The sequence below is a fragment of the Phalacrocorax carbo genome, chromosome 1 (assembly GCF_963921805.1).
Source record: "Phalacrocorax carbo chromosome 1, bPhaCar2.1, whole genome shotgun sequence".
Lineage (NCBI taxonomy): Eukaryota > Metazoa > Chordata > Aves > Suliformes > Phalacrocoracidae > Phalacrocorax > Phalacrocorax carbo.
Window position 1 is genome coordinate 63,129,340 of NC_087513.1, and position 22,868 is coordinate 63,152,207.

The 22,868-nt window shown below is 44.5% G+C and overlaps 1 protein-coding gene across 10 annotated transcripts in view; it reads left to right on the plus strand.

Moving 5' to 3' along the window:
- The window catches only part of HIPK2 (homeodomain interacting protein kinase 2), a 142,421-nt gene extending 119,762 nt beyond the window's left edge, over positions 1–22,659 (plus strand). For 9 of the 10 annotated variants that reach the window (XM_064456687.1, XM_064456697.1, XM_064456714.1 and 6 more), the window contains 3 exons: positions 7,809–8,056; positions 9,067–9,227; positions 10,965–14,209. In XM_064456687.1, the coding sequence (XP_064312757.1) occupies positions 7,809–8,056; positions 9,067–9,227; positions 10,965–11,432 (877 nt within the window). In that variant the 3' untranslated portion in view covers positions 11,433–14,209. Of the gene's footprint in view, positions 1–7,808; positions 8,057–9,066; positions 9,228–10,964; positions 14,210–20,063 lie in introns of those variants that run through there. The other variant, XR_010373776.1, reaches the window with a different exon arrangement.
- Positions 22,660–22,868: the final 209 nt, after the last annotated feature.

Below are 22,868 nucleotides of genomic sequence, written 5' to 3' on the forward strand. Positions count from 1 at the left end.
GAGAATTTTTGGTTTAAGTCTCCAGGAGAGTGAAATCAACTCAATCAGTATCTTTTGATCTGGGCATATCTAAGACCAGATTCTCAGCTGGGTTAAGAATGTAGCTTCCAGTCAAGGAAGCTGTACCTGCATTTAATACCAATGAACTTTGCCCTGCCGAAGTTGGGGTCTTTTTCACTGAAAGCACATCACATTTAGGAAAGTACCTCCAAGTTTTCGTAGATATTTTTGTGGCTCCAAGAAAAATGGGAGTGACAAGTATGTTCTTTACTGTAATGAGTGCCCAAATGTTAAGGAGCTGAGCTGAAAAGGAAATCGTGCAAAGAATGCACTGTTTCACCCATATTTATGCAAATATTACCCTGTTGGGCAATAATACCCTGTGGTGTGGGGGTGAAAAATAAAGAATAATTTGAAACACACTATTGGTCACATCCTAACGTATTAGCTTTTTCTAGATTAGAATACAGAAATTATACAGCACATAACAGATCAAAGTTAATCACTGATCCCATCCTATTGATAGCAGTGGTATCTTTGCATTGACTTCACTGACGTTGGATCAGCTCCTGCGTTTGCTACAGCACTTCCTTCTCTTATTTCCTGTGGGACTGGAAATTTCTCTTCGACCCATGAGACTAAAAGTATTTATTTTATTGATTGCTCAGTGAAGAGAGATTAGAGCTACCTGTGATGGTGAGAAGTAGTAGATCCTTTGACAATATAAGAGTTTGTAAGTCTCAGTTTAAGAAGGACTGGTAATGCTGATAAAATATCATACTGCTGATGCAGTAAAGGAGCCCTACAGCTTGGATTTACTCTGACAGAAAAGCCTCTCTGTAATACCAGAGCAGCAGAGAGAGCTTTTCTAGTACAGGGGATGCAACTTTTTTATTGGCGAAAGAAAAATCTGAAGAATTCAGTGTGATATGGGCAGAATTTTCCTTTTCCTAATGAAAAGCAGATGTTCAAGTAGGATGTTTATGAAATACCAGCTGACCGGTCAGGCAGGCCAGCATGTTACTCATTCTTTGCTCGCATGTGTTTTGCACTGTTGATGAGTGTAGCTTGATGTGATCTTTTTAAAATCAGTAGTCATCTGGAAATGTTGGGCTCCTGTTGGGTAAAGATGCTGGGGAGGTAGTGCAAGGTGGGCTCCGGAGGACCTGCTGGATGGAGTCTTATCAAAGGGGGCCATCTACTGGGCCTCGGCCCTGTGTCTGGGGTGAAATCACAGAGAAAGGGACCTCAGGTGCAGTTCGGCAGCGACAGTCAGTCCTCAGAGAAATGGTCAGAGATTTTCAGGGGACAAATTCCTGATTTTAAAAGTCAGTTTGTCAAAGCCAAGGCATTTTGCAGGCTACACTGAGATTTTTCGAGTAATATCCCCAACACAGTAAAATCTGGGGAAGCTTGAAAACTGCAAAAAGTTTTGACTTTTATTTAAGGGGGAGAAGGTGTTAGGGGATTAACTAATCAAGGGGAAGACTTCTCTTTTCCGGTTTAATGGCGGGGATCTTTTTCTTTCAAAATGTAAGCAAATAATAGGGGAAAAATGCAACGGTCAAAATAAAAAGGGAACATTTTCACTGAATTAAATTGGTTTAACCTGGTTTCTGATGTCCACAAAGTTTTCCATGTGATACTTTGTCCCGTAGAACAGCATAAAAAATATTTGCATATGAAAAGCATTATATGAACTGGAAACAATTTTGTGACCCTGTTTATTTATCACCAGTGAATTTCTAGACTCTCAGTTCAGTATCCTTTACAAAGGGACTCCGTAGGCCAAAGAGATGTTTACTGCTATGCTGTAAGATAATATCCTGACTGTTATTTATTCTGGAAAGAAGAATTTAGGTCTAACTGTTACCTGTAAAGCACTGAAGAGAGTAAAAACAGGGAGTAGACTTGATAGTTTTCTTACAGATCTGTTCCTCTGAAGTTTCTCTACTTGCTCTAGCAAGAAAGTCAAGCAGGCAGGCAGGCAGACTGACAGTGCAACTGCAGTTGCAGTAATCAGAGCACGTGTTCAGCAAGTAGCAGGGGTTCAGTACTCCCCAGTATGCACCTTCACATTGTGCAGTGGTTTAAATGTAAATCCTTCCTTGATTAAATATTTCTGAAGCTTAGAAGTGGAGAAGAATAAAGCAACAGTTGTTGCTTTAAGTTTAACACAGAGCAGAGAGCCACAAGCGCTCCCTGGGGTGGCTGAATTGTGGGTGGGAGGGAGAGCACACATGGTCCTGCGGGAGAGACGCCCCAGGCTGTACTGGTGGTGCAGCGAGGGGTATTTCCATGCCCTACCAAGGGCCATGTTGCAGAGCGTGGCATAAGGAAGGGCTGGAAGGAAAGGCAGTGGAGGTAGCTATTGTGACGTGCCTAGGTGACTTCCCATCTCGAGCAATAAATGCAACAGCCAAGGAAAACATGACTGTTTTCTTGAAACTATACAGTGATGGCCTTGAGGTGGGTGGTTTTGACGGTGCTTCCAGCTCAGCTAGGCAGGAGAGCCCCTCACTTCCCTACTGCCTGCTCTTGTCTGTGCTGGTTTCAGAAGGTAACACCTCTCCAGCTTGGCTTTCCATGGGATCCTTGCAGTAATCACTGTCTTTCTGGGCAAAAGACTGACCACAGCTGTCATGTGGGTGTACTGAGTAACTGCCTCATGGGCCATCTTCACGGGCACAAAATTCTTGCAGGGTTGGGGTTTTTTTCCTTTTTCTTAAAATGGTAAACTGTACAGTGAAGTATCTGTATGAGTCTCACCTTTATAACTGAGTGTGAGCTGATGCAAGTTGTTAATTCACCTTATTCACATTGTAGTGCAATGGTGGTGGAGCCTACCTCAGAGGACTTCCATTCCCCTTATGCACAGAAATCGCTGGCAGGCACAAACCAGGTGTTTTTGCCAATTTGCTGGTGTGCGCGTGTGAGGGTTGAATTATCATTTGTAATTCTCTTTTGACATCTAGCCTATTGTGGCTATGTTATGCTGTGCATAGTAATGCAGTGACTCTGCATAGCAATACATAGACTAACCACAGTCATCTGGTAAAAAGATTGCTGCCTTCCATCTCCAGAAGACACACCGACATGCAACTAATACTTAAAATAACAGAGAGAGACAGTAGCTCTCTCAGCAAACCTTCAGCAGCAGAACCTTTACAACCTGCTAAGCGATTCAGTATATATGACTTAAATAGCTACAGCGCGTGCTGTATAGCCTAGTAAAATGGGCTCAGTGTAGTACTTGATAAATATTTCTTACCATCGCAAATTCACAAAGAAGGTGAGAGCAGATTAACAGGTCGGGATGGAGGTTGAGCTGAAAAGAGAGGGGCATGTTCTCAGCACTGAGCTATGCATGGCATAAGATTTCAATGTGAAGAGAGCGATTGCAGCCATAGTTTGAGTTTTTGTTGGCTGACTCTGCACTTTCCTAGAATAGGTGAATTATTCTGAAGCAGCAAAATGAAAAGGTTGCGTGTTATTACGTTTTCAGAGACCTGGAACGGAATTTTTGTGATGTGATGTAAAGCTAACGTGCCACAGTATATACGTGCACCAGTTCAAAGGCACAGTTGTGGGATAGATGCCTTCTTCCTCCAAACTAGAAGGCCATCTTGGTGACCTTGAGAGCTGAAAGCCTCTGTTGCTATAGCATCAGCCACACTGAGAGGTTTTTATCTCTGTGGGTTAACCACATGCTGAAGAATTGCCCCTACTAGACTCCAATTGGGTTTTCTGGGATTCTGGTGCAACTTGAGATATTCAGGGAATAAAGATCCTGTTCAGTCAATGCTATCACATACCAAGCTTTCAGGCTGGGCCTTCAGCAAGTAGAAATCAGCTCAGGTTTTACTGTTACAAGAGATGTTGTCCCAGTCCTTGTCCTTGGCTGTTCAGAGGGTTCCAACGTTGTTTTAACACCTAATTCAGCATGTTCTTTTCCTTCATTTCCTCTCACTTTTCGTTCTCGTCATCTGCCTTTGGCATCTTTCCATTAACAGTATCTGAGATGTCCACCTTAGTTTCTTGCCCCGTGTGTGTGCACAAACTACCTTCTCTTTCCTCCATCAGACTTTTCCTTGAGATCTTTCCTTGCTGTGGAGAATAGAGACCCGCGGCCGTCTGTCTGCTGTGCACTCACAAGGGTGGTATATGATAGAGAGCTGTCTCTGAGAGCTACTGTGCGTGCTTGAAGGCACAGTCATGCTCTGTGTCTGCACATCGGACAGCCATGAATTGTTTTGTGTCCAAGTTTGAGAACAAGCTCTTTGGGACCAGGTGGGAATGGACTACCACTCATAAACTAATAATAAACTTACAAAGCAATGCATGTTTTTTCCAGCTGCTGTTCTGAAAGGAAGGATGCAGCTCCAGCCAGTAAGGGTTAAAAAGCCTTCCTGGCTTACTGCTTTTCAGTCTGTGTAGATGGATTTGATGCCACTTTGGTAATCTTCCCCCCTCGCTCCTCTAGAGATTTAAAATACACCTACCCACATAATACAGGCAGGCACACGAGCTGACCAGGAACACATGCCGACTCTCGACACTACTAAATCACCTATGCTGCTGCTACTGTGCTTGCAGGAGGGAAAGCAATTACCAGGCTTGGAGTCAGCTTAATAGGAAGGGGGCAAGACTTTTAATAGTATTTTTCTGTGTAAGCACAAACATCCCCAAAAGCTGTGGCTGAGTTATAGGAATACAGTAAGCTTGCTGAGTAGGCAAGTGCTGTGTCAACAGGTAAAAGCTCTCAGTCCTGATAGTTCGTGAGCAGGGAAGGCAATACATCAGCCTGGACCTCACACAGATAACTCCTGCATTACTGCGAGGTGGGGAGAGCAGCTGAGTCTTCGGAGGGAGCTGTAAGGAGGACAGTTGCTGGCTGGCAAGAAGGCTTTGAGAAGGGGGAGCGCTGGCTCTTCCGGGTTGAATTTTCAGAAGTCCCCATTTCGGCTTAAGGTGTATCTCTAAGCCTGTGAATCAGATTTTCAGCATGAATTGGGCCTTTGATGCTTTTGAAATTCCCACTCTTCATCCCTGAGGCAGGCTGCGGTACAGCAGGTACCGAGCTCTGGGTGTGTGAACTGTCCCTGCTGACTTTTCTGCCTGCTCTGACATTAACCACAGTCGTTACCTTTCCTAAAGACAAAAATCCATCTGCTTTCCACGGGCCCCCTCGTACGCTTGAAATGATGCAGCCTGCTGAATCGAGAGGCTAATCACTTAGGCCCTGATCCTGCAAATATTTACCCACGTGCTTTAGCTCTGCCGCTGGAATAGACCAGCTGACTTTGGTGGGTGGCACATACTAGTAATGCTAAGCACTTGTGGACAGCCTGGCAGGACCATAGCTCTTGTCCCTTTTGGTTTCTCACCCATGAAATGAGTTTAATATCCTGCTATGGTCCCTTTCTCAGGAAAGGTTTGGGTTTTGGGTCACTTATTTGTTCAACCAAACATATTTACTTGATTTTGTTATTGTAACCAAGGAGCTATAAGACTTTGAAGGGGAAGACTCTTCATGGTCCTTGCTTTGACAAGCCCTCAATCAAACTGGTGAAAAATATGACCAGTCTAAACAATAAATAGCACAGATTACACAGAAAAATACCTTTCTGGTTCTACAGCGCAGCCTTCCCATGGCAAGTGTCAGCCGAGAGCAAGTATTTCCAGTTCAGCAGCTCAGCCACTTATGTAAGGAAGGTACTGTAAAAGAATAGCTAGACCTTATCACTTGTCAGAAAACTCTTTAGTGACTTGATTTTTCTTTATAAAATGTAATAACTGTCAGAGGTAGAGAATATATATCTCTTCCCAACTGGCAGCCAAGGGTAGCTGCAAAGGGCAAGCAGTGTCGATACTCATAAATGTGTGATTACAGGCATTTCTACTGAAGGAGAGAGGAATATTGATGCAATATTTGTCATTTTTATTGGCTTAATATTCTTCTTTTGTAGCACTATATCCAAACTGCTACATCTTTCTTCTCATACAGTAGTTGTCCATCTAAGATACTCTGTTGCTCTTTCCATTTCTAATCCAACGGTCTCCAGCTCCTTGTGGAAAGCCAGAATACGAGGGTTTGCTGTAGTACACCTTCCCCATCAAAAAGATCCCTGCCCCTGCAAGGCTTGCTTTCAACTTCCAGATGCAGTGCAATAGCTTCCCCTCCTTCTCCATCACCTGCCCTGGTGCAGATGTTAATGCTTTAGGATAGCACAGGCCCCTCGAGACGTATCTTTCACTGTGCGTAGAACAACATGGTCTTGCGTCCTCTCTGGGGCACGCCAGGATCCTGCGATGATAGCCCAGGGAAAGGCTGCATGACGGTAACTTGTTTGTGAATGCAGCACCCCAAGGCATTCTTTAATGGAGGAGATGACAGCTTTTCAGTTACAAGTCTTGGGAGCAAGGTGGTGAGTTGCAGCCTGTGAACGCCGATGGAGAGGCTTTGGGGTGGGCAAGCTGAAGGGAACCCACCAGTGCTCCTTTAGCACTTCAAAAATAAATAAGGCAAAATATGTCCTTGGAAGGAAACTGTTCTCAGTGTCTGTTCCACCTTTCCCTGGGTAAGAAGTGATGCTGGGACATGGGAAGGAATAGCTCCATCACAGACTAAGACCAGAGGAATCAGCTTTTCCCTGGACTGGGCCAGCCAGAGTGAGAGAAAGGAGCGGAGACTCCATGGGAAAGGGATCTCTCTCTTTTTAAAGTGCACACTCAAGAAGTTAAGAGATGGATTCCTTTTTCTCCATGGCATTTCTGTTCCTGTTGGGGCTGTTTTCACCATTAAGCCTAATTACTTAGCTTTTTATGTGCTATCCATTTCTTTTCATCATTTTAAAAACTTCAGTTGCCATAACAACATAATGCAATCAGTGAAACACAGCAGCTATTTTCTGTAGTCAAGGTCTGTGCACTGTCAAGGATGTGAGCCATTTAAGCAAATCTTCACCATCCCCCTTCCTTCGTCCTTTTTCTCGCTCTCTCTTTTTCTCCCTAAACAAGCTCATAACAGGAAGGAGAAACCATCAGGAATAATTAGACACAATAGCAGAGCAAATCCCAATTGTACTCATGCAGTCTAGTCTAATGAACTTCTAGCACTAATCTTGGAAGTGTTGATGTTCCTTTTTAATCACTTTTTTGATGTCATAGATAGATTAGCTGCAGCAGGACCTTGATAATCCATGCTAGAGTCAGGAGATCCAGTGTTTATTTAGAGCGAAAAGAAAACCAAAAGCTTTACACCCTTTTCTCATTTTTTCTTCATTTGTTCCTCAGTTTCAAATGCTTATTGAGAATATATGCCCATTGTACCATATTAGTAAATAGAAGGGAGTGTATTTTGTAGATTCATGGGATTTAATCATGAAAAGTCATAGCATCTATTATTAAATCATTGCTGGAAGGCTGGGAGAAACCACCACGTTTTTGTGTGGGTGGTGAGACTTGCAACAAAGCATAGTATAACTGCTGGGTTTCTACTGCACACATATATAAAAAGCAGTCTGAAAATAAATCTGGCAGTCTGGTTCAGTGCTATTCTAAGCAGTGTGAATATAAGAACTATCCACAATGCCTTACTCACTCCTTGACCTCCACAAAGGCTTTCCCAGAATAGCAACGAGTGAGTTTTAAAGCCTGGGATTTGGCTTAAGCAGCCTCTATCTGGCAGAGGGCTGAAGGGTGTGCTTTGCCTTTACGGAGCTAGTCTGCCGCGGGCAGAGTCTTCTGGTGGCTTCCAAGTTGATCGTTGCCCATTCACTCTTTCCCCTTGTGTGCTTGTGTTTCAGCACCTTGTCCAAGCAAAGGAAGAACGTCATCAGCTGTGTCACCGTGCATGACTCCCCTTACTCCGATTCCTCCAGCAACAACAGCCCTTATGCCGTGCAGCATCGCGCAGGGCAGAATAACGGGAACACCTACGACACCAAAGGGGTTCCAGAGACTCACTGCAGTGGGAACCCCCGAACGATCATCGTGCCACCACTGAAAACCCAGGCCAGTGAGGTGTTGGTAGAGTGCGATAGCCTGGCGCCAGGTAAATTGCACCTCTTCCGTCAAGAAAATTAGTAAGAAATAAATGATTTATCTTGGAAGAATCTCATTGTTCGGTTTCATTTTGTTTGTTTGTTTGTTTTGTTTTCCAAAGAAACTGTGCTCCTGCCCTTCTCTCAAGTGACACATCTGTTCTTGGGAGCCATAATGCATTATTTATGTGCCCTGGTACACTCAGGAGTCACGGGGGCAAGTGTCATTCCCAGTTACTTCTGTACAAACCCAAGAACAGAATGCAGCCTTTAGCTCAACATTTGACATGAAAGGCTCACAAATGCAAGTGCGAACCTTTGCTGCCTTGCCTTTCCATAGGTTTACTTTAAAACGGGTAAGAGATTGAAAACACATGTGCATTTCCATCCAAACTTGTTGACGTTTCTGGGAAGAACATTTCCCCAGGATCTTCATTATGGGCTGAGGAGGTTTGCTCATCCAGAGCCTCCGCAATGCTACATAGGACAATGTGTTGAAAAGGGGATTATGGTGGAAATTTGGCCCAAAGCAATTGGCTTTGAGCTACTTGGCAGTCCTTACTTTTGATGCACTGCTGGTGAACACAAAGGCTCAGAGGGTGAGCTCCCCGCTAGCTCCTTCTCCCTCCCTTCCTACTCACCATGAGGTCAGCCAAGCCAGGGCTTTTTTGTGCTGTGCACACTATACTTTCCTTCCTTTCCTCAGGATTTTTAGCTGCATCGTACAGTTCTGGTGGCAGAACAGTTTCTCACACTTCTGAAGGATGTGTAAAGCCTTCTCCGGGCCCAGTTTGGGTCCAGATATCAGGTCTGCTTGTCTGCCTCTAGGATAACAGGCTGGCCGTGTATTTGAAGCACTGCTGAGATATGCTGTTAATTAAGAGAAATCATTTTCTTATCCTGCTTCTGTTGTATGTCTCCTCCCAAAAGCGACTCTGGAGGAGGTTCAGTGAGGAAAAGGTAGGGTGAGCAATTAAAGAATGTGATGTAAGCTACAAATGTGTTTCCTTTCCTGGCACAGTCACCACCAGTCACCACTCATCCTCCTACAAGTCCAAGTCCTCCAGCACCGTGACCTCCACCAGCGGTCACTCTTCAGGGAGCTCGTCTGGAGCCGTTGCCTATAGGCAGCAGCGACCAGGAGCACATTTCCAGCAGCAGCAGCCTCTTAATCTAAGTCAGGTAAGTCAACTGAAATAAATTTTGGTGGTGCGTCATCCAGCTGTAACCGTCCACTCCTCCAGCGTGGGCTGGCCTGTTCCAGTCTAATGATGATAGTTGGGCCCCAGGCCGAGCTTGGTCAACTTCTTTCAACTTCACTGCAGACCTTGATCTTCCAGCTCAGGCAGTAGAGGTAGCGCAGGCTGGCAGTACTCTGTGTGTTTTGAAGTCAGATGGTCTAACAATGTGAATGGGAATGAGAGAGAAGGCTCAGACACAAAGGAGTAGAGCAAGACCTTGTAGGAAGGAGTGAATTCTCCTTAGCTATAGGTAACCATGGGGAGAGTATCTTCCAAGTGAAGGGAGTGCATCAGCCCAGCTGCAGGATTGGGAAAGAAATCCCCATCAGGTGTGACAAGGCAAAGCAGAGCCTCTATGCATATACAGCACCTCATATAATGAGTTTGATCCCTCCCGTGATAAACCTGGGCTGAGATCTGGGCAGATCTCGTTACTTGGCAGCATGCAGTACTCAAGATGTTCCATAGTCTGTGATCAAAACACCCAGGAAGCTCCCCAGGAGCTTCAGTAAATAATGCCCGTTTCATGTACTGCACCTGGGGCCTCTCTACTCTGAGGTGAGGTCATGAGAATAGAAAAGCTACAGCACAGTTACCACCATTTCAAGAGGAGAAAGCTCAGAAGACAGCAATGGTTTGCATCCAGAGCTGGATATGAGCAGAACTAGTTTGTTGGGGTTTTTTTTAAAATAATCTAGGGGAGAAGAATGTCCCCTCCCCCTCAAAATGTAGTTGAAATTTAAAAATTCAAGCAAACTTGAAATAAAAGTGAGTGAAAATGGAGGAAGTGGGTGAAATGCTGTTTCCAAGAGTGGGGGAGGAGTGTGGCTGCCGCATTTCAGACCGCAATGACAGCACAGGGAATGCTTACAAAGAGGATGAGAAAGCTTGGGAGAATAGAAAGGGAAAACATCAAGCATTGCACTTTCTTTCATTCTAATTCCTACTTTTTTGGTTATTTAATATTTTGACTACAAATGACTGGGAAAACTCCTTGGCATTATTGTGCAGGGGAAAAAAAAAAACCTTAGAAAATCCCTGGGAAAGTACGTTGCTCCTGTCCCACTGCAAGAAAATTGCCTGTGCTCAAGGAGTTATAGCTGATTACATGAGGGTGCCAGGCACTTGCAGGATCTGATCAAGCCAAGGGCTTTATCTTTAAAAAATAAAGTAGTTATTTTACTAACTGAGGAAATGATAACCACAGAGACCTGAGCAAAAATAAATTGCCTGTTCCGGGCATAGTTAGGCAACCTCACTCCCCTGAGCTATCAGCGCGCCACATTTCATCAGCAGAGAGTTCACTAACAAAAGCTGTGTGTTGTGCGAGCGACTGGACTTGTGGAAGATGTTCTTAGGAGCCAGGCATCCAAGGTTGGGTCTTCATGTTAGCTGTGCCGGCAGGTGATGGCTCAAAGTTGGGGACTCCTTTGTCCTTTTGGGGGCCATTTTGGTGAATGTATGAAACTACAGGGTCTTCCTAGGCTTGGGAGGGATTCTTTGCCATCGCCCGTTTCCAAGGGGAAGACTTGTGGTGGTGCTGAGGGTGTCAGGAGGAGCGCAAGGGACTTTCCTGAGGCTGTCCTGGTGTCGTAGGGAGGCTCCCAGGCACCACTGTGGAGGTAAAGAGCCGTCTCCTGTCTTATAACTGCTTATCACTGTTGCTGTCTTTATCCAGGCCCAGCAGCACATCACGACCGATCGCACAGGGAGTCACCGGAGACAGCAAGCCTACATCACTCCAACGATAGCTCAGGCCCCGTACTCTTTCCCGCACAATAGTCCCAGCCATGGTACAGTTCATCCTCACTTGGCCGCGGCTGCCGCTGCTCACCTGCCCACCCAACCCCACCTCTACACATACACCGCCCCTGCCGCCCTGGGCTCCACGGGCACCGTCGCGCACCTGGTGGCCTCCCAAGGGTCTGCGCGGCACGCCGTGCAGCACACCACCTACCCCGCCAGCATCGTCCACCAGGTCCCTGTCAGCATGGGCCCGCGGGTTCTGCCCTCACCCACCATCCACCCGAGTCAGTACCAGGCTCAGTTTGCCCATCAGACCTATATCAGTGCTTCTCCAGCCTCCACAGTCTACACTGGATACCCACTGAGCCCCACCAAGGTCAACCAGTACCCTTACATCTAAACACTGGAATAAGGAGCGAGAGACGCACCCATCCCGGGGGAGTGAGGCGGCCGCTTTTGTACTGAAGAACATGACAAACTAACAATGCAATGGGAGGCTCGCGTGAAACTTGAACGAAGGAGACTTTAAGGAAGAAATGAAAAAGAGGAAAGAAGGGGGAGAACCAATTCTACACTTTTTATTTAAAAAAAAAAAAAAGAAAATGGAAAAAAAGAACAGAAAAAAAATAAACCACAAAAAAACAACCATTCTGCACCAAACTAGAGAGAGAGAGAGAGAGAAGCAGAAGGACCCTCCAGCGGGTCCTGTCTTTTGAAGAACTTCACCAATAGACTTTAAAAGGTTATTTTCATCCAATAGTGAGCTACATTTAGAAATTTGTTGTCCAGAACACCTAAAATGAAATCCATTAGGTTTTTAATCCAATAGGTATATGGATTAGGGATTTATCCAGTATTTTTCAAAGGGTTTATGCCCCATCTTTGCAGTGGTCTCTGTATCCCAAAGCACACATAAGGGTTTTGGGTTTTTTTCTTGGAAATGGAAAGTGGGTAAGGGAGGATGAGGGAGGAGGAGAAAATGTTGTCCCAGTGCTCTAAATTAGGATCTAGCACTGCTAGACTTAAATCCACGTGGGCAAAACAGGCCATGCAACACTGGTCAAGAGCAGACGCAATGGGGATGTTTCTCCCTTTCCTTGAACACACTGGATAAATCCCTGAGAAATGCTATTCCTAAACAAGGTCTCTAATAATGTATGTTGGATTTCAGTTGCATTTCATTTTATTTTATTTGGAAATTTTCCTTTTCAATCCCTAGCCGTTTTAGTATAGGAGGAGACATTTTAGCTGCCCCCCCACCCCAACCCCGGTAGAATGTAGCACTATACAGGTCATACGCCGTTTTTACTCTTTTGTGTTGAACTTCAACGATACCAATAGACTATTCCTCAATGTGATTGCACAAAGAAAAGTGATATAACATAGGCATGTAACAAATGTGATTGTCCAGGTGTGTGCGTGTGTGTGTGTGCGTGCGTGCGTGCGTGTGCGTGCAGATGCTGCCTTCTCTCTGTGGTGTGTTCCTCGGCACAGCCATTACAACTGTCACAGTCTTAGTTTTACATCATTCCCTCGTAGTGCCTTACCAAACTACAGATGCGGTTTAAGGGTTTACTTCCACTGGTACTCCTAGAAACTGACTGAGGCTAGTCGGAATTTACTCTCAGCTCTTTCTTTTTTTTTTTTTTTGGGGGTTGTTATTGCCGATTTTCTTCTTCTGCTGGTGGTGTTTTGGGTATTTTTTTCCCACGTTGTCAATCTTAGCTCACTTGGCGAGGTGTTGGGGAGGCTCGTCAGGGTTGGAAGTGCATCTAACTGGGTGTTTTGTTGAGCACTGGATGGGCTGGAAGTGACCAGGTTGGCTGTGAGACCCAGGGTGACTCCCAGAGGGTCTGGGGATTCGTTTGTGGACTGGTCTGTTTCTATCCTGTTGAAATAGCAGGTTTCCTCCCCAGAAACTGAATTCTCATTCTGCTGTTTGCTGACGTTCTTGGTGGACCGAGAGGACAGTGTCCTCCCAAGTTTTCAGGTTGTCCTGGTTGGGTGTCTGAAATGGGAACAAAACTTTAGCCCGTGAAAGGGGGAAACACTAGTTGTTGCCAACATCTCTCACTACGTCTGTCAATGGGAGGGGGTCAGGAAAGGGCTGGAGTCCCAAAGCAAGCATGAGAAAATCCAGTTGAGAGAGTCAAACTCAGGTTTCTTAAGTGAAAAGAATATTGTAATACATCTGGCCTTACCCACTCTATTGTAGCTGTGACAGCGTGCGCTTCCCCTCCACCCTTCTCACCTATGCCCTGAAAGAGTGACCCTGGAACCAGAGAGCACGGTGGGCCTGTGGGTCCTCCACGCCCAAGAACGCTACGTGGTCGTCCTGTTTTCCGACAGGTTTCTAAAGAGAGCCTTTCCTAAAGTTGGGTTTGGTTCAGAGGGGAGTTTCACTGATAACGGCAGTTGCACTGGTGCATCAGTATTTGGAAGTGTCTCTAGAGTACCCATGTCTGTGGATGGCCTGGGGAGGAAGGAGAGAAGAGAGTTTGATATAACGTTTCCATGTTTCCGTGAAAGCTGAAGTCTACATGGCTGCTCGGTTCTACTCTACATCATTTCCCTGTAATTAGATCATGAAGTATTCAGGTATTTCACAAGATGCTGGAAAACAGCAGGTTCGTCGGCAGGGTGGTGAGGGATGGTTTCCCTGGTGGCAGTAAGGAAGGAGGTTCTCTCACATAGGAAAAGCTGACAGAAAGACCAGCATAAATATATTGTCTTGCGGTAAGTGCTTGGCTGGCCTGGAAGAAGAAAGGATCCCGCTACACATAGGCTGTTCAACAAGGCTGTTGTCTTCTGGCAAACCACCAAATAACCTCCCCGGTTGCCAGCTCTGGTTCCTAGGCTACCCTTGCACAGTTTTTTTCTCCTGCCTGTCCTTCATTCCAGCTCAATATACTGTAGATGAGGATGCAATCTCCCAGCAGCCTATGCACCTTACCCCCCCCTTCCTTTGGAAAGACAACACATCCCCTTTCGTCTGAGGCAGGAAAATAAAGCCCTGCTCTCTCTGTTGCATTCCTCTCCTCTCCCACCAGTTCGGGAGCGAGAGCGTCATGCTGCTTGTGTCATGAAAAGGAAAGATGTTGTTATTTTATTGTATGGTTGTTATGATTATGATTATTATTTTATTATTATTATATTTTACTCTGGGTTTTAATTGCACACGCATTCCTTAATCTTTGTGTTATTTTTTTTTCTCTTAGTATTGTTATTGTTGTTAATTTTATTTCTCTTCATCGGTGGCATCAGAAGGGTTGCTGTGTTTGTGAAAACTGCAGGAGGAAGGGGAAATGAGATTGTTCCGAGGATGAAAACTCTGCCTTTAACCTAGGGGGAGTGGGGCCGCTCTGTGAGAGTGGTTACAGCCTTGAGGGACAGGAGTTGCCCTCCGTGTCACATCTGCATTTCAGAGTAAGTCCAGAAACGTTCATTCAGAGGCCAAAACCAAACAGCAGCTAACATAATGATCTATTAGGAGAGCTGGACCAAGGGCAGGTAAGAACCTTGGTGCCCTAGGATCCAGCTCACCGCTTTGTTTGATAGAAGTTTATATGAGATCAAGACCTCAAGACCTATTCGTGCTCCAGGCTGTGATCACTGGGCCTTTTCACTGAACCCAAGATCACGCTACATGTTAAGAGTTTGGTTTTCCTAAAGGAGAAAGCAGATAGATGGCTCTCCAGAAACAGGGCTATCGGAGGAGCCGCGGCAGAGGCGCAAGCACAGCTCTCAGTCCCGTCACTGGATAAAGGACACTGGCGCGCAGGGACAGCATTAGCTGGGTAAAGAACGGCCGCAGGCAGGGCAGGGTTCCTCACCTGCTCTTCCACTCTCACTGAAGGTTGATCAGGTGTCCGCATGGCCAGGATGCTTGGCTTGCTTTTTTTTCCTCCTTGTCCCTGATGTAGATTTTCTCTTCTTTTATAATTATTTGTTGTGGAATTTTATTAAGCTATTCTGGTTCCTAGACTTCAGGCATTTACATTTTCATTTGCATCTCCTGCTCTGTTAGAATGGGGGGAAGCAGTAACTGAATTCAAACTCCATAAAAAAATGATAGGACTTCAGCGGAGACTTAAAGTTAATCATGCACTTGAGTGCTTTGCTAAGGAACAGATTTAAACCCTTCAAGTTAATTACTTGTTTATGTGCTTCTCTGGCCTAGGACTGGCGAAGCGTGGAAGGTTGCAATCTCAATCACAGTAATGTTTTACTTGTATTAATTGCGTTTTCCCTGTGTACCCATCTGACCTGCTCTCCCATGCGGGCTTGAATCTGATTTTGGGGGGCGTTTGGCAGCAGAGCTGTTAGAACGGCAGATGTTTGCAGCGAGAAGGGGTGTGGTGCGTGCCGGATTCACGTTGTCTGTCCTGGAGTGGCTGACCTGCCAGCTAGATGATCGTGGCCATGGGACGCTGCGATTGCAAGAGATGCACAGCACAGCCATCAAATTGCTTTGATGGTGTGACACTGCATGTTTTCTGGTGGGTATGGGGGAGCTGGGCAACACCTCCTCCCTCACACCTGTTTAAAGGCATAGTATGGAAAAAAGTGTGGTATGGTTAGTCACAGGGTAAACCCGATCGATTTAGCAGGGGAGGAGAAAGCTTTGCATGTTGTCAGTGCCACATACATAACAACAGCCAGCTTGTTTTGCTCTCAGAGTCCTTTGGAGAGGAAATGGGATTGGCGCGGTTGGGTTGGGTTCGTGTTCTTCGTGTGTGGGGGGTAAACAGCATGGAAACTTGAGAGGGGAGGGGAATGTTTAGACACTGGAAGTTTTATGGGCGGCTTATGGTTGGCACAGTGAAAAAGTGGTCCCTTTCCCCATCATCTCATCTTGCATTCTTCTCGTGCGGGGAGCAGAAGGAAGGAAGCACGGATGTTGCCTCTCCTCAGAGATGGATGTTCAAATTCCTGCTGTGAAACTAGAATGCAGGGGGGAGCAGAGAGAACCACTAACATGAGCAGAATTGAAAACCCAAATGGAAGCACTTCTCACTGCAGACTGGGCCAGTTGCAGTTGTTTGAGAGCAAATGCAATTGCATCTTCCTCGGCAGAGTTGTACCTGCTTGCACCTGACAAATTGGGCCTTGGCGGGTCTCTCTCTCTCTCTTTTTCTTTAGTAGTTTTGTCCTAATACGTAAAACATTCCAATAAAAGGGACATTTTTCCTTTTTTTATACTTTCAGGGGATTATGTCATGTAATTTGGTTTGAAGGCAATTCCATTAACAAACTTGAAGGGCAATAAACATGTTTTTTTCTTTAACCAAAGAAACTTTTTTTTAAGGGAGAGAGAAAAAGACCCCCACCCACTGCAGACATTAAATTAAGCCACATGTCATGACCGCTGGGGCAGTGGGGTTAAGCTGTAGAGTTCTGTCTTTCTTTTCTCTTCTTTTTCTTTTTCTCTCTCAAGTTTCTGTCACTGTTTTGAGTAGCTAGCTTGACAAGCAGAGAAATTCACACTAAATATTGCTGCTATCCTAAACTGTAGGGGATGTCCAAAACTTTACTTTTCTCTCATTATTGTTCACATTGATTAAAGTGTTTCAGTGGTGACAATACAGTGTGGAAATGGTGAGCCGCGTAGTGGGATAAGCTGCTGGGTGCTCTGCATGCTTCTGTAGGATCTCCTTTTCTGGATTTAGGATGCTGGCTTTGTTCCATGGGTCGGACCCCAAACAGTGCTGCCGCGGTCAGGCCAGGCACAGCTGGGCAAGGGTGTTGGACTTAGGTGTGTGTTTTTCCATGGCTTGGCAATCAGCCCACCAGAGATCTGCAGTGCTACCTGTGGGCCAAATCCTGGGTACTTGTATGCAAGGTCTGCAGAAATAATCTTTGTTAAGGGTAGGCAATGCAGAAGGGGAAAACGTGGGAAGGGAACGATTTCCCCCTTCCTGCTGACAGAGCTGTCGCTGCTGTGGTCCCATTTCTCATAGGAGCTTCAAAGCAATGGATCTGCAGTCTGGGGCACTCATCCATGTCATCCCCTCTCTGTCCCTGAGTCTTGCCGGCACTCCTGTGGGGAGAGCCTGTGTCCAAAGTATGTGGCATCCCCGACTTACTTCTTGTGGCTCACTCCTGTGCCTATAAATCATTTTGCTCCTGCCGTACTTGGGGAGGAGAAGATGGGTCTGTGCTGCTGGGGTTCCCCCACTGCCATACTCGAGCAAAACTGCCTCTGACAACGGTGAGAATGTCACTCTGGGCTGCAGATGTTGAGCAAGGTACAACATTTTACAGTGGTGCTGCAAGCCATGGTGGCGGTCTTGTTGTAAATGGCCGTGCGTGGGCTCCTTGCTGGAGTACTGTGTTGGACAGGAGGTGCTGGGCTGTCCGGGCTGGTCCACGTCTCTGTGGTCCATCCTTCCCACCACCTGGGAATGCCACTACCTGTGAGGGACACCGTGGTGCCACCATGCTCACCTCCTGCCCCAGGCACGCAGCGGGACCCACTGCAGGGGCTGGCCCCTTGAAGTATGTCCGGGCAGCGTGCAGAGGAGCACCACTAACTGAGGGCTCTGTGCTGAAGGTGTCTTTCCCCGTGACAAATGTAATTGCTGGGAGTGACCCCAGAGGCTGTAGTTACCTGCGAAGAGCTGCTGATGCAGGTGAAGGTGTAAGAACCGGACTGGAGGTAAGGCAGGCTGAGATCTGCGTGTGTCAAATGCCTTCATGGGAAGACATGGTTTAGAGCATTTGCCTGTGTCAAGAGTGAAATTTGAACAGTAGATTGGCTTGGTTCTTCAGAAGTCTTAGGAAGCATACTAGGAGGGTTTGCGATCAGCATTTATGGTCTAAAACTCCTGTTTCTCATTTACGGGTTAGCTTCGTCCTTCCAGTTTTAGCAGTGCTGCTATAACAGACTATTCATGTGTGTTTGAAGATGAAGTTTTTGGTTTTAATCTTTTGCTTATCATAGTTAATCTAAGAAAGGCAATACTAAAGGTATATTTTTTTCCAAAAATGATATTTTTTACTGCACTGATAAATATTGTGACATCTCTGTTCTTAACTCTTTCGCTGTGAGGGGAACTGTGTGCAGATTCACACAAACCTTGTAAATACTTGCGTGTACTTCTGACAGCCAGGGATTTTTTTTTTATTTTTTACCTTCCTTTCTTTCTTTCTTTCTCTTTCTTTCTTTCTTTTTCTTTCTTTCTTTTTCTTTCTTTCTTTCTTTCTTTCTTTCTTTCTTTCTTTCTTTCTTTCTTTCTTTCTTTCTTTCTTTCTTTCTTTCTTTCTTTCTTTCTTTCTTTCTTTCTTTCTTTCTTTCTTTCTTTCTTTCTTTCTTTCTTTCTTTCTTTCTTTCTTTCTTTCTTTCTTTCTTTCTTTCTTTCTTTCTTTCTTTCTTTCTTTCTTTCTTTCTTTCTTTCCTTCTTTCCTTCTTTCCTTCCTTCCTTCCTTCCTTCCTTCCTTCCTTCCTTCCTTCCTTCCTTCCTTCCTTCCTTCCTTCCTTCCTTCCTTCCTTCCTTCCTTCCTTCCTTCCTTCCTTCCTTCCTTCCTTCCTTCCTTCCTTCCTTCCTTCCTTCCTTCCTTCCTTCCTTCCTTCCTTCCTTCCTTCCTTCCTTCCTTTCCTTCCTTCCTTCCTTCCTTCCTTCCTTCCTTCCTTCCTTCCTTTCCTTCCTTTCCTTCCTTCCTTCCTTCCTTCCTCCCTCCCTCCCTCCCTCCTTTCCTCCCTCCCTCCCTCCCGTCCTTCCTTCCCATCCTTTCTCTTCTTTCTCTTCTTTCTTTCAAACAAGCTTTCCTCTTTGAAACAGAAAGCAATGGGGCAACAATGCTCAGAGCAAAATCAAAGCTTATCCCACTTTCAGAACCTAGCCAAGGAGTTTTTGCAGTGCTGGCATAGAGTTAATATTTAATGCTGATGTATTTGGATTTATTTTTTTTTTTCAGCAAACTGTTTGGAAAGGAATAAGACAGATAGAAAAGCTCCGGTCTGGAATTCTGATCAGAAATGTTACCCATCTATTTTATGGCACCTCCAATTTTTCTTTTGTTTTCCTTTTTTCTATAAAAAATAAAAAATAAAAAAAATTAAAAAGGCTTGTTATCGCCTGAGCTCTAGGCTGGCCAGCAGCTGTACTCAGGGTACCTGGTGCTCTGGGACCGCTGGCTCCTTTGGAAGCAAACCCACTGATCAGGATTCTGGATTCTGATTGCTACAAAGGGTATCCCCCCAGTACCGCGGGATACCTTCATTTTTTTTAAAGAAGGATTTAGATACACTTATATTACGCAAACTGTGACCTAATCGCAATAATTACCTCAAATGTGGGCATTCATCCTGGTTTTAGCCTTTTTGAAAACATGTAGCCAGCTTGAACTTTGATTCAAAGACTCTGAACTCCGTAGGGGCGGAATAGCGATAAATGCCCACCCTGGTCATTGTTGCTTGAGTGAATTCTGAAGACAGTGAATCTTTAAAAAGAAAAAAAAAAATTAAACCAAGGAATAGATTACTCTTTTATGTATTTTAATCAATTGTGATGTTAAAATGCACATGTAAGTATATATGTTTATAGCTACTGTAAAATGCTTTGGCCTTCTAGAAGATATTTAATGAGTCACATTTTAAACCAATATGAACTGAATAATAGACTGTGGCTACTTAAACAGTTTTCTGGCTACATTTTATAGTTATTACAGTGTTTTATAGTTTACATTTAAACTGGTACTTTTTAAGGGAAATCTTGTGTTTATAAGTTACACCTTCAAAAACTCAATACAGCTGCCTCTTTTTAATTTTGCCCGTTAAAAATGGAAAAGTACAAGTGTGTCTTTAATATGTATATTCTGTTTTGAGATATAACATAGTGTTGGAAAGTCAGTCCAGAGATCAAGTAATCCACTGTATTCCAAAGTCTGCTCGAAAAAAGCACTCCACCCACTTTGAAGATTTAGTCCAATAGCTAAACTATTTGTTTGTTTGCCTGTTTTAGTAACATCTTTTATCAGGCTCCTTGGGTTGAAGCAGGGAGCACGATACTAATTTCACTGTTCTATGTAGGATCCTCATCTGGATGAAGATACCCGCGTCAGGAGAATGAAGGATACTCAAAGGAAGGATTGTATTGTACTGTTGATAAATCATTAGCCAAATGATTAATTCCTGAGCTAGTGAATGCTTGTTTTATGTTTGGGGGGGTGGGGGGGAAGTGGGGGGCGGGGTGGGGTGTGTGTGACAGCCACTCAGAGGCAATGCTGTAATTTGGCTTCCATCTGTTCACCCTTTCCTACAAACGATGCTTACCACCACAGAAATGTTTTGAACCAGTAAACGAAATACAAAGTTCCCTGACCATCTCCTTGTCAGCTCTGTTTTCTTGGCCCATGCCTGTTCCCGTCGATGCTGTTTCCCCGCTGCTGTTACCCTGGACTTTGCATTTTGATATATCACATTCCCCCCTCCCCAGTGTCGCTTAGCTGTCTAGTTTTGTCTGTTGTGTTCTTTCACTTGGGTAACGAATGAACATGGTATAAATGTCTGCTGAGCAAAATGGTACTTTGAGGTCACGGAAGTACAGGAATTGGCATTTAAAGATATGTATATGTACATCTGAAGAACCGAGCTTTAGTCATGAAGCTCGGGTACTATCGGGAGGGCTCCTTACGTGTTTCCATCATGCCTGATGGGGCTGTATCAGTCAGCTTAGAGCAGAGGTAGTGAAAAGGAGCGACCAGCGATGCTTTGCAGTTGGGTGCCTGTGCTGCTCCCAGTACAATCAGCAGCAGTGGGGCTGGGGGGAGTGCAACCCGCCTCCTCCTTCTCCCTCATTCCGGGCTGCCGTGCCCACCCCGTCATCCACATTACCAAAGCGATAACGTATCATACGGCAAGCCAGGACTGTCAGCAGCACTCGGGCCAACTGGAAAACGTCTACCCTTTCTCATCACATACCGCCACCCAACCTACAGGCTTTGCCGCCCTCGGCGCCTGACCGGTCTTCTGTTCTTGTGGGGGGAGTCAGACCAGCAAATACCAGCACACTCAAACGGAGGAGCCCCAGAGTCTTGCTGAATACCTGTTAGGCAAGAAGGGGGTTCTGACACCGGCAACGCACATCTCGTAGGATTTGGATGGTTACATATAGCACCTCTGCCCTCAGCATGGAAATAAAACACACCTGCAATGCTTCCACCTCACGTGGTTACGTACAACACTTCTGGCTTTTCTTTTTCCCCCCTTTATCCCTTATGTGTTTGATTCTTTATTTTATTTTAGGGTTTTTTTGCTCTGTATTATTCTCAAAACAAAACTTCCACGGATATTCCAGGGCACAACCATTTCAGGTGTAAAAAAGGATCTCTTCATCCCATGTTTCACCAACAGAGCAATCAAGGCGTTTTGGGTACCATATTCTACTTGGGCAGAACCAGAATGTAGCCTGTATCTTTCATACCAAATCAAATTTTTGAAAGGAGGGGAAGTGTCATTAATAGCTTTATTAAAGGAGTGTGTGTGAGAGAAAGAGAGAAAGAGAGGGAGCGAGAAAGAGAGAAGAAGGAGGGGCATCTCGGAAGGTGAAGAGTCTAGACTTCGGGTAGTTAAAAACAAACCAACGGGTGAAACATTTTTTTTTTATGAGCTGTAAAATCCTTTTAAAAACAGGAGGGGGGACATGGAGAGAATGTTTTATGCCTTTTGACTGCCCACAAGCCCAGCATACTCTTGATGGAAAGTGGAAGTTAATATACACTGCACCAAAATTATTAAGGGGAAGGGCAGGGAGGGGGGAAGCTGTGAAACACTATCGCAATCACAAGGGAAAAGATGCCCCTGCCCCAGCTCTGGATCTCGAGTGGTTCTTTCTCTACAGTATCATCTCAGCCCAGTAACCCCATGAAAGCCCTGAGCCGTTGTGTTCCTTCACTGTACGGTTTCTGTAATAAGAGTGTTAATCCATGTTAATCTTTGTGAAAATTATTGTGTGCAACAGTATTTTCTTGTGTACTGCTTTTTTCCTATGTGAATTGTCCCTTTCTTTTTTCTTTTTTGTTTTTTTTTTCCCTTCTTTTTTTTTCTTTTTTCTTTTGGTAATACGTCTTCTTTTAAAAGAAAAAACAAAAACAAACTGATGTGTTGTAGACCTATATGTAACCTATTCCTTAGTCTCATATTATAGGTATGTTATAAGAATGGATATTTTACTTGGCTTTAGAATGTTTTACAAGAAAACTAATTCTTAACCAATCAAGTTCTTGCTACTAAAAAAAAAATGCTTGTGTTTTTCATCATGACGTTGTGTGCTTCTAATTAATAATCATTTTCGTTGTAGAAAAATGGAGTGAATTTATATTAGTCTTGGAAACTAATAATAGCATTGTAAATTTATGAGATGATTTTAACAGAAAATACATTATAGAAGAATATAGTTATTTTAATTGTAATATTACTAACTGTAGGGTGAGAAAGGAGGTCCCGTTGTGGTGAACTATGTTATAGCTTGTTATTCACGGTTTCTTTTTGATCATTTTTTCGGTCTCTGAGGTGAAACGAGTTATTAATCAGAATTTGTAAACTCACATATGCATATTGTATATGTGTAGAAATGTAATCACACTTTGTCTTGGAATTACATTAAACTGTTTTAAGTCACTGCAAAGTTTGTTTGCCTGTATGTCTTCTGCTGGTTAAAGTTTGGTCTGAACATTTGGTTAGTTTTCAGTTACTATTATTTAATCTCCTCAGTCTATTGGAAAAACAGCACTAATGGTATCATCAATAATAAATAGTTTTCCCTTTGAGGTGACATGTTTAGATTTGTGAGATGTATTTTTTTTCCCCCAGGGCAGAAAGAGCATCTGCATTCAG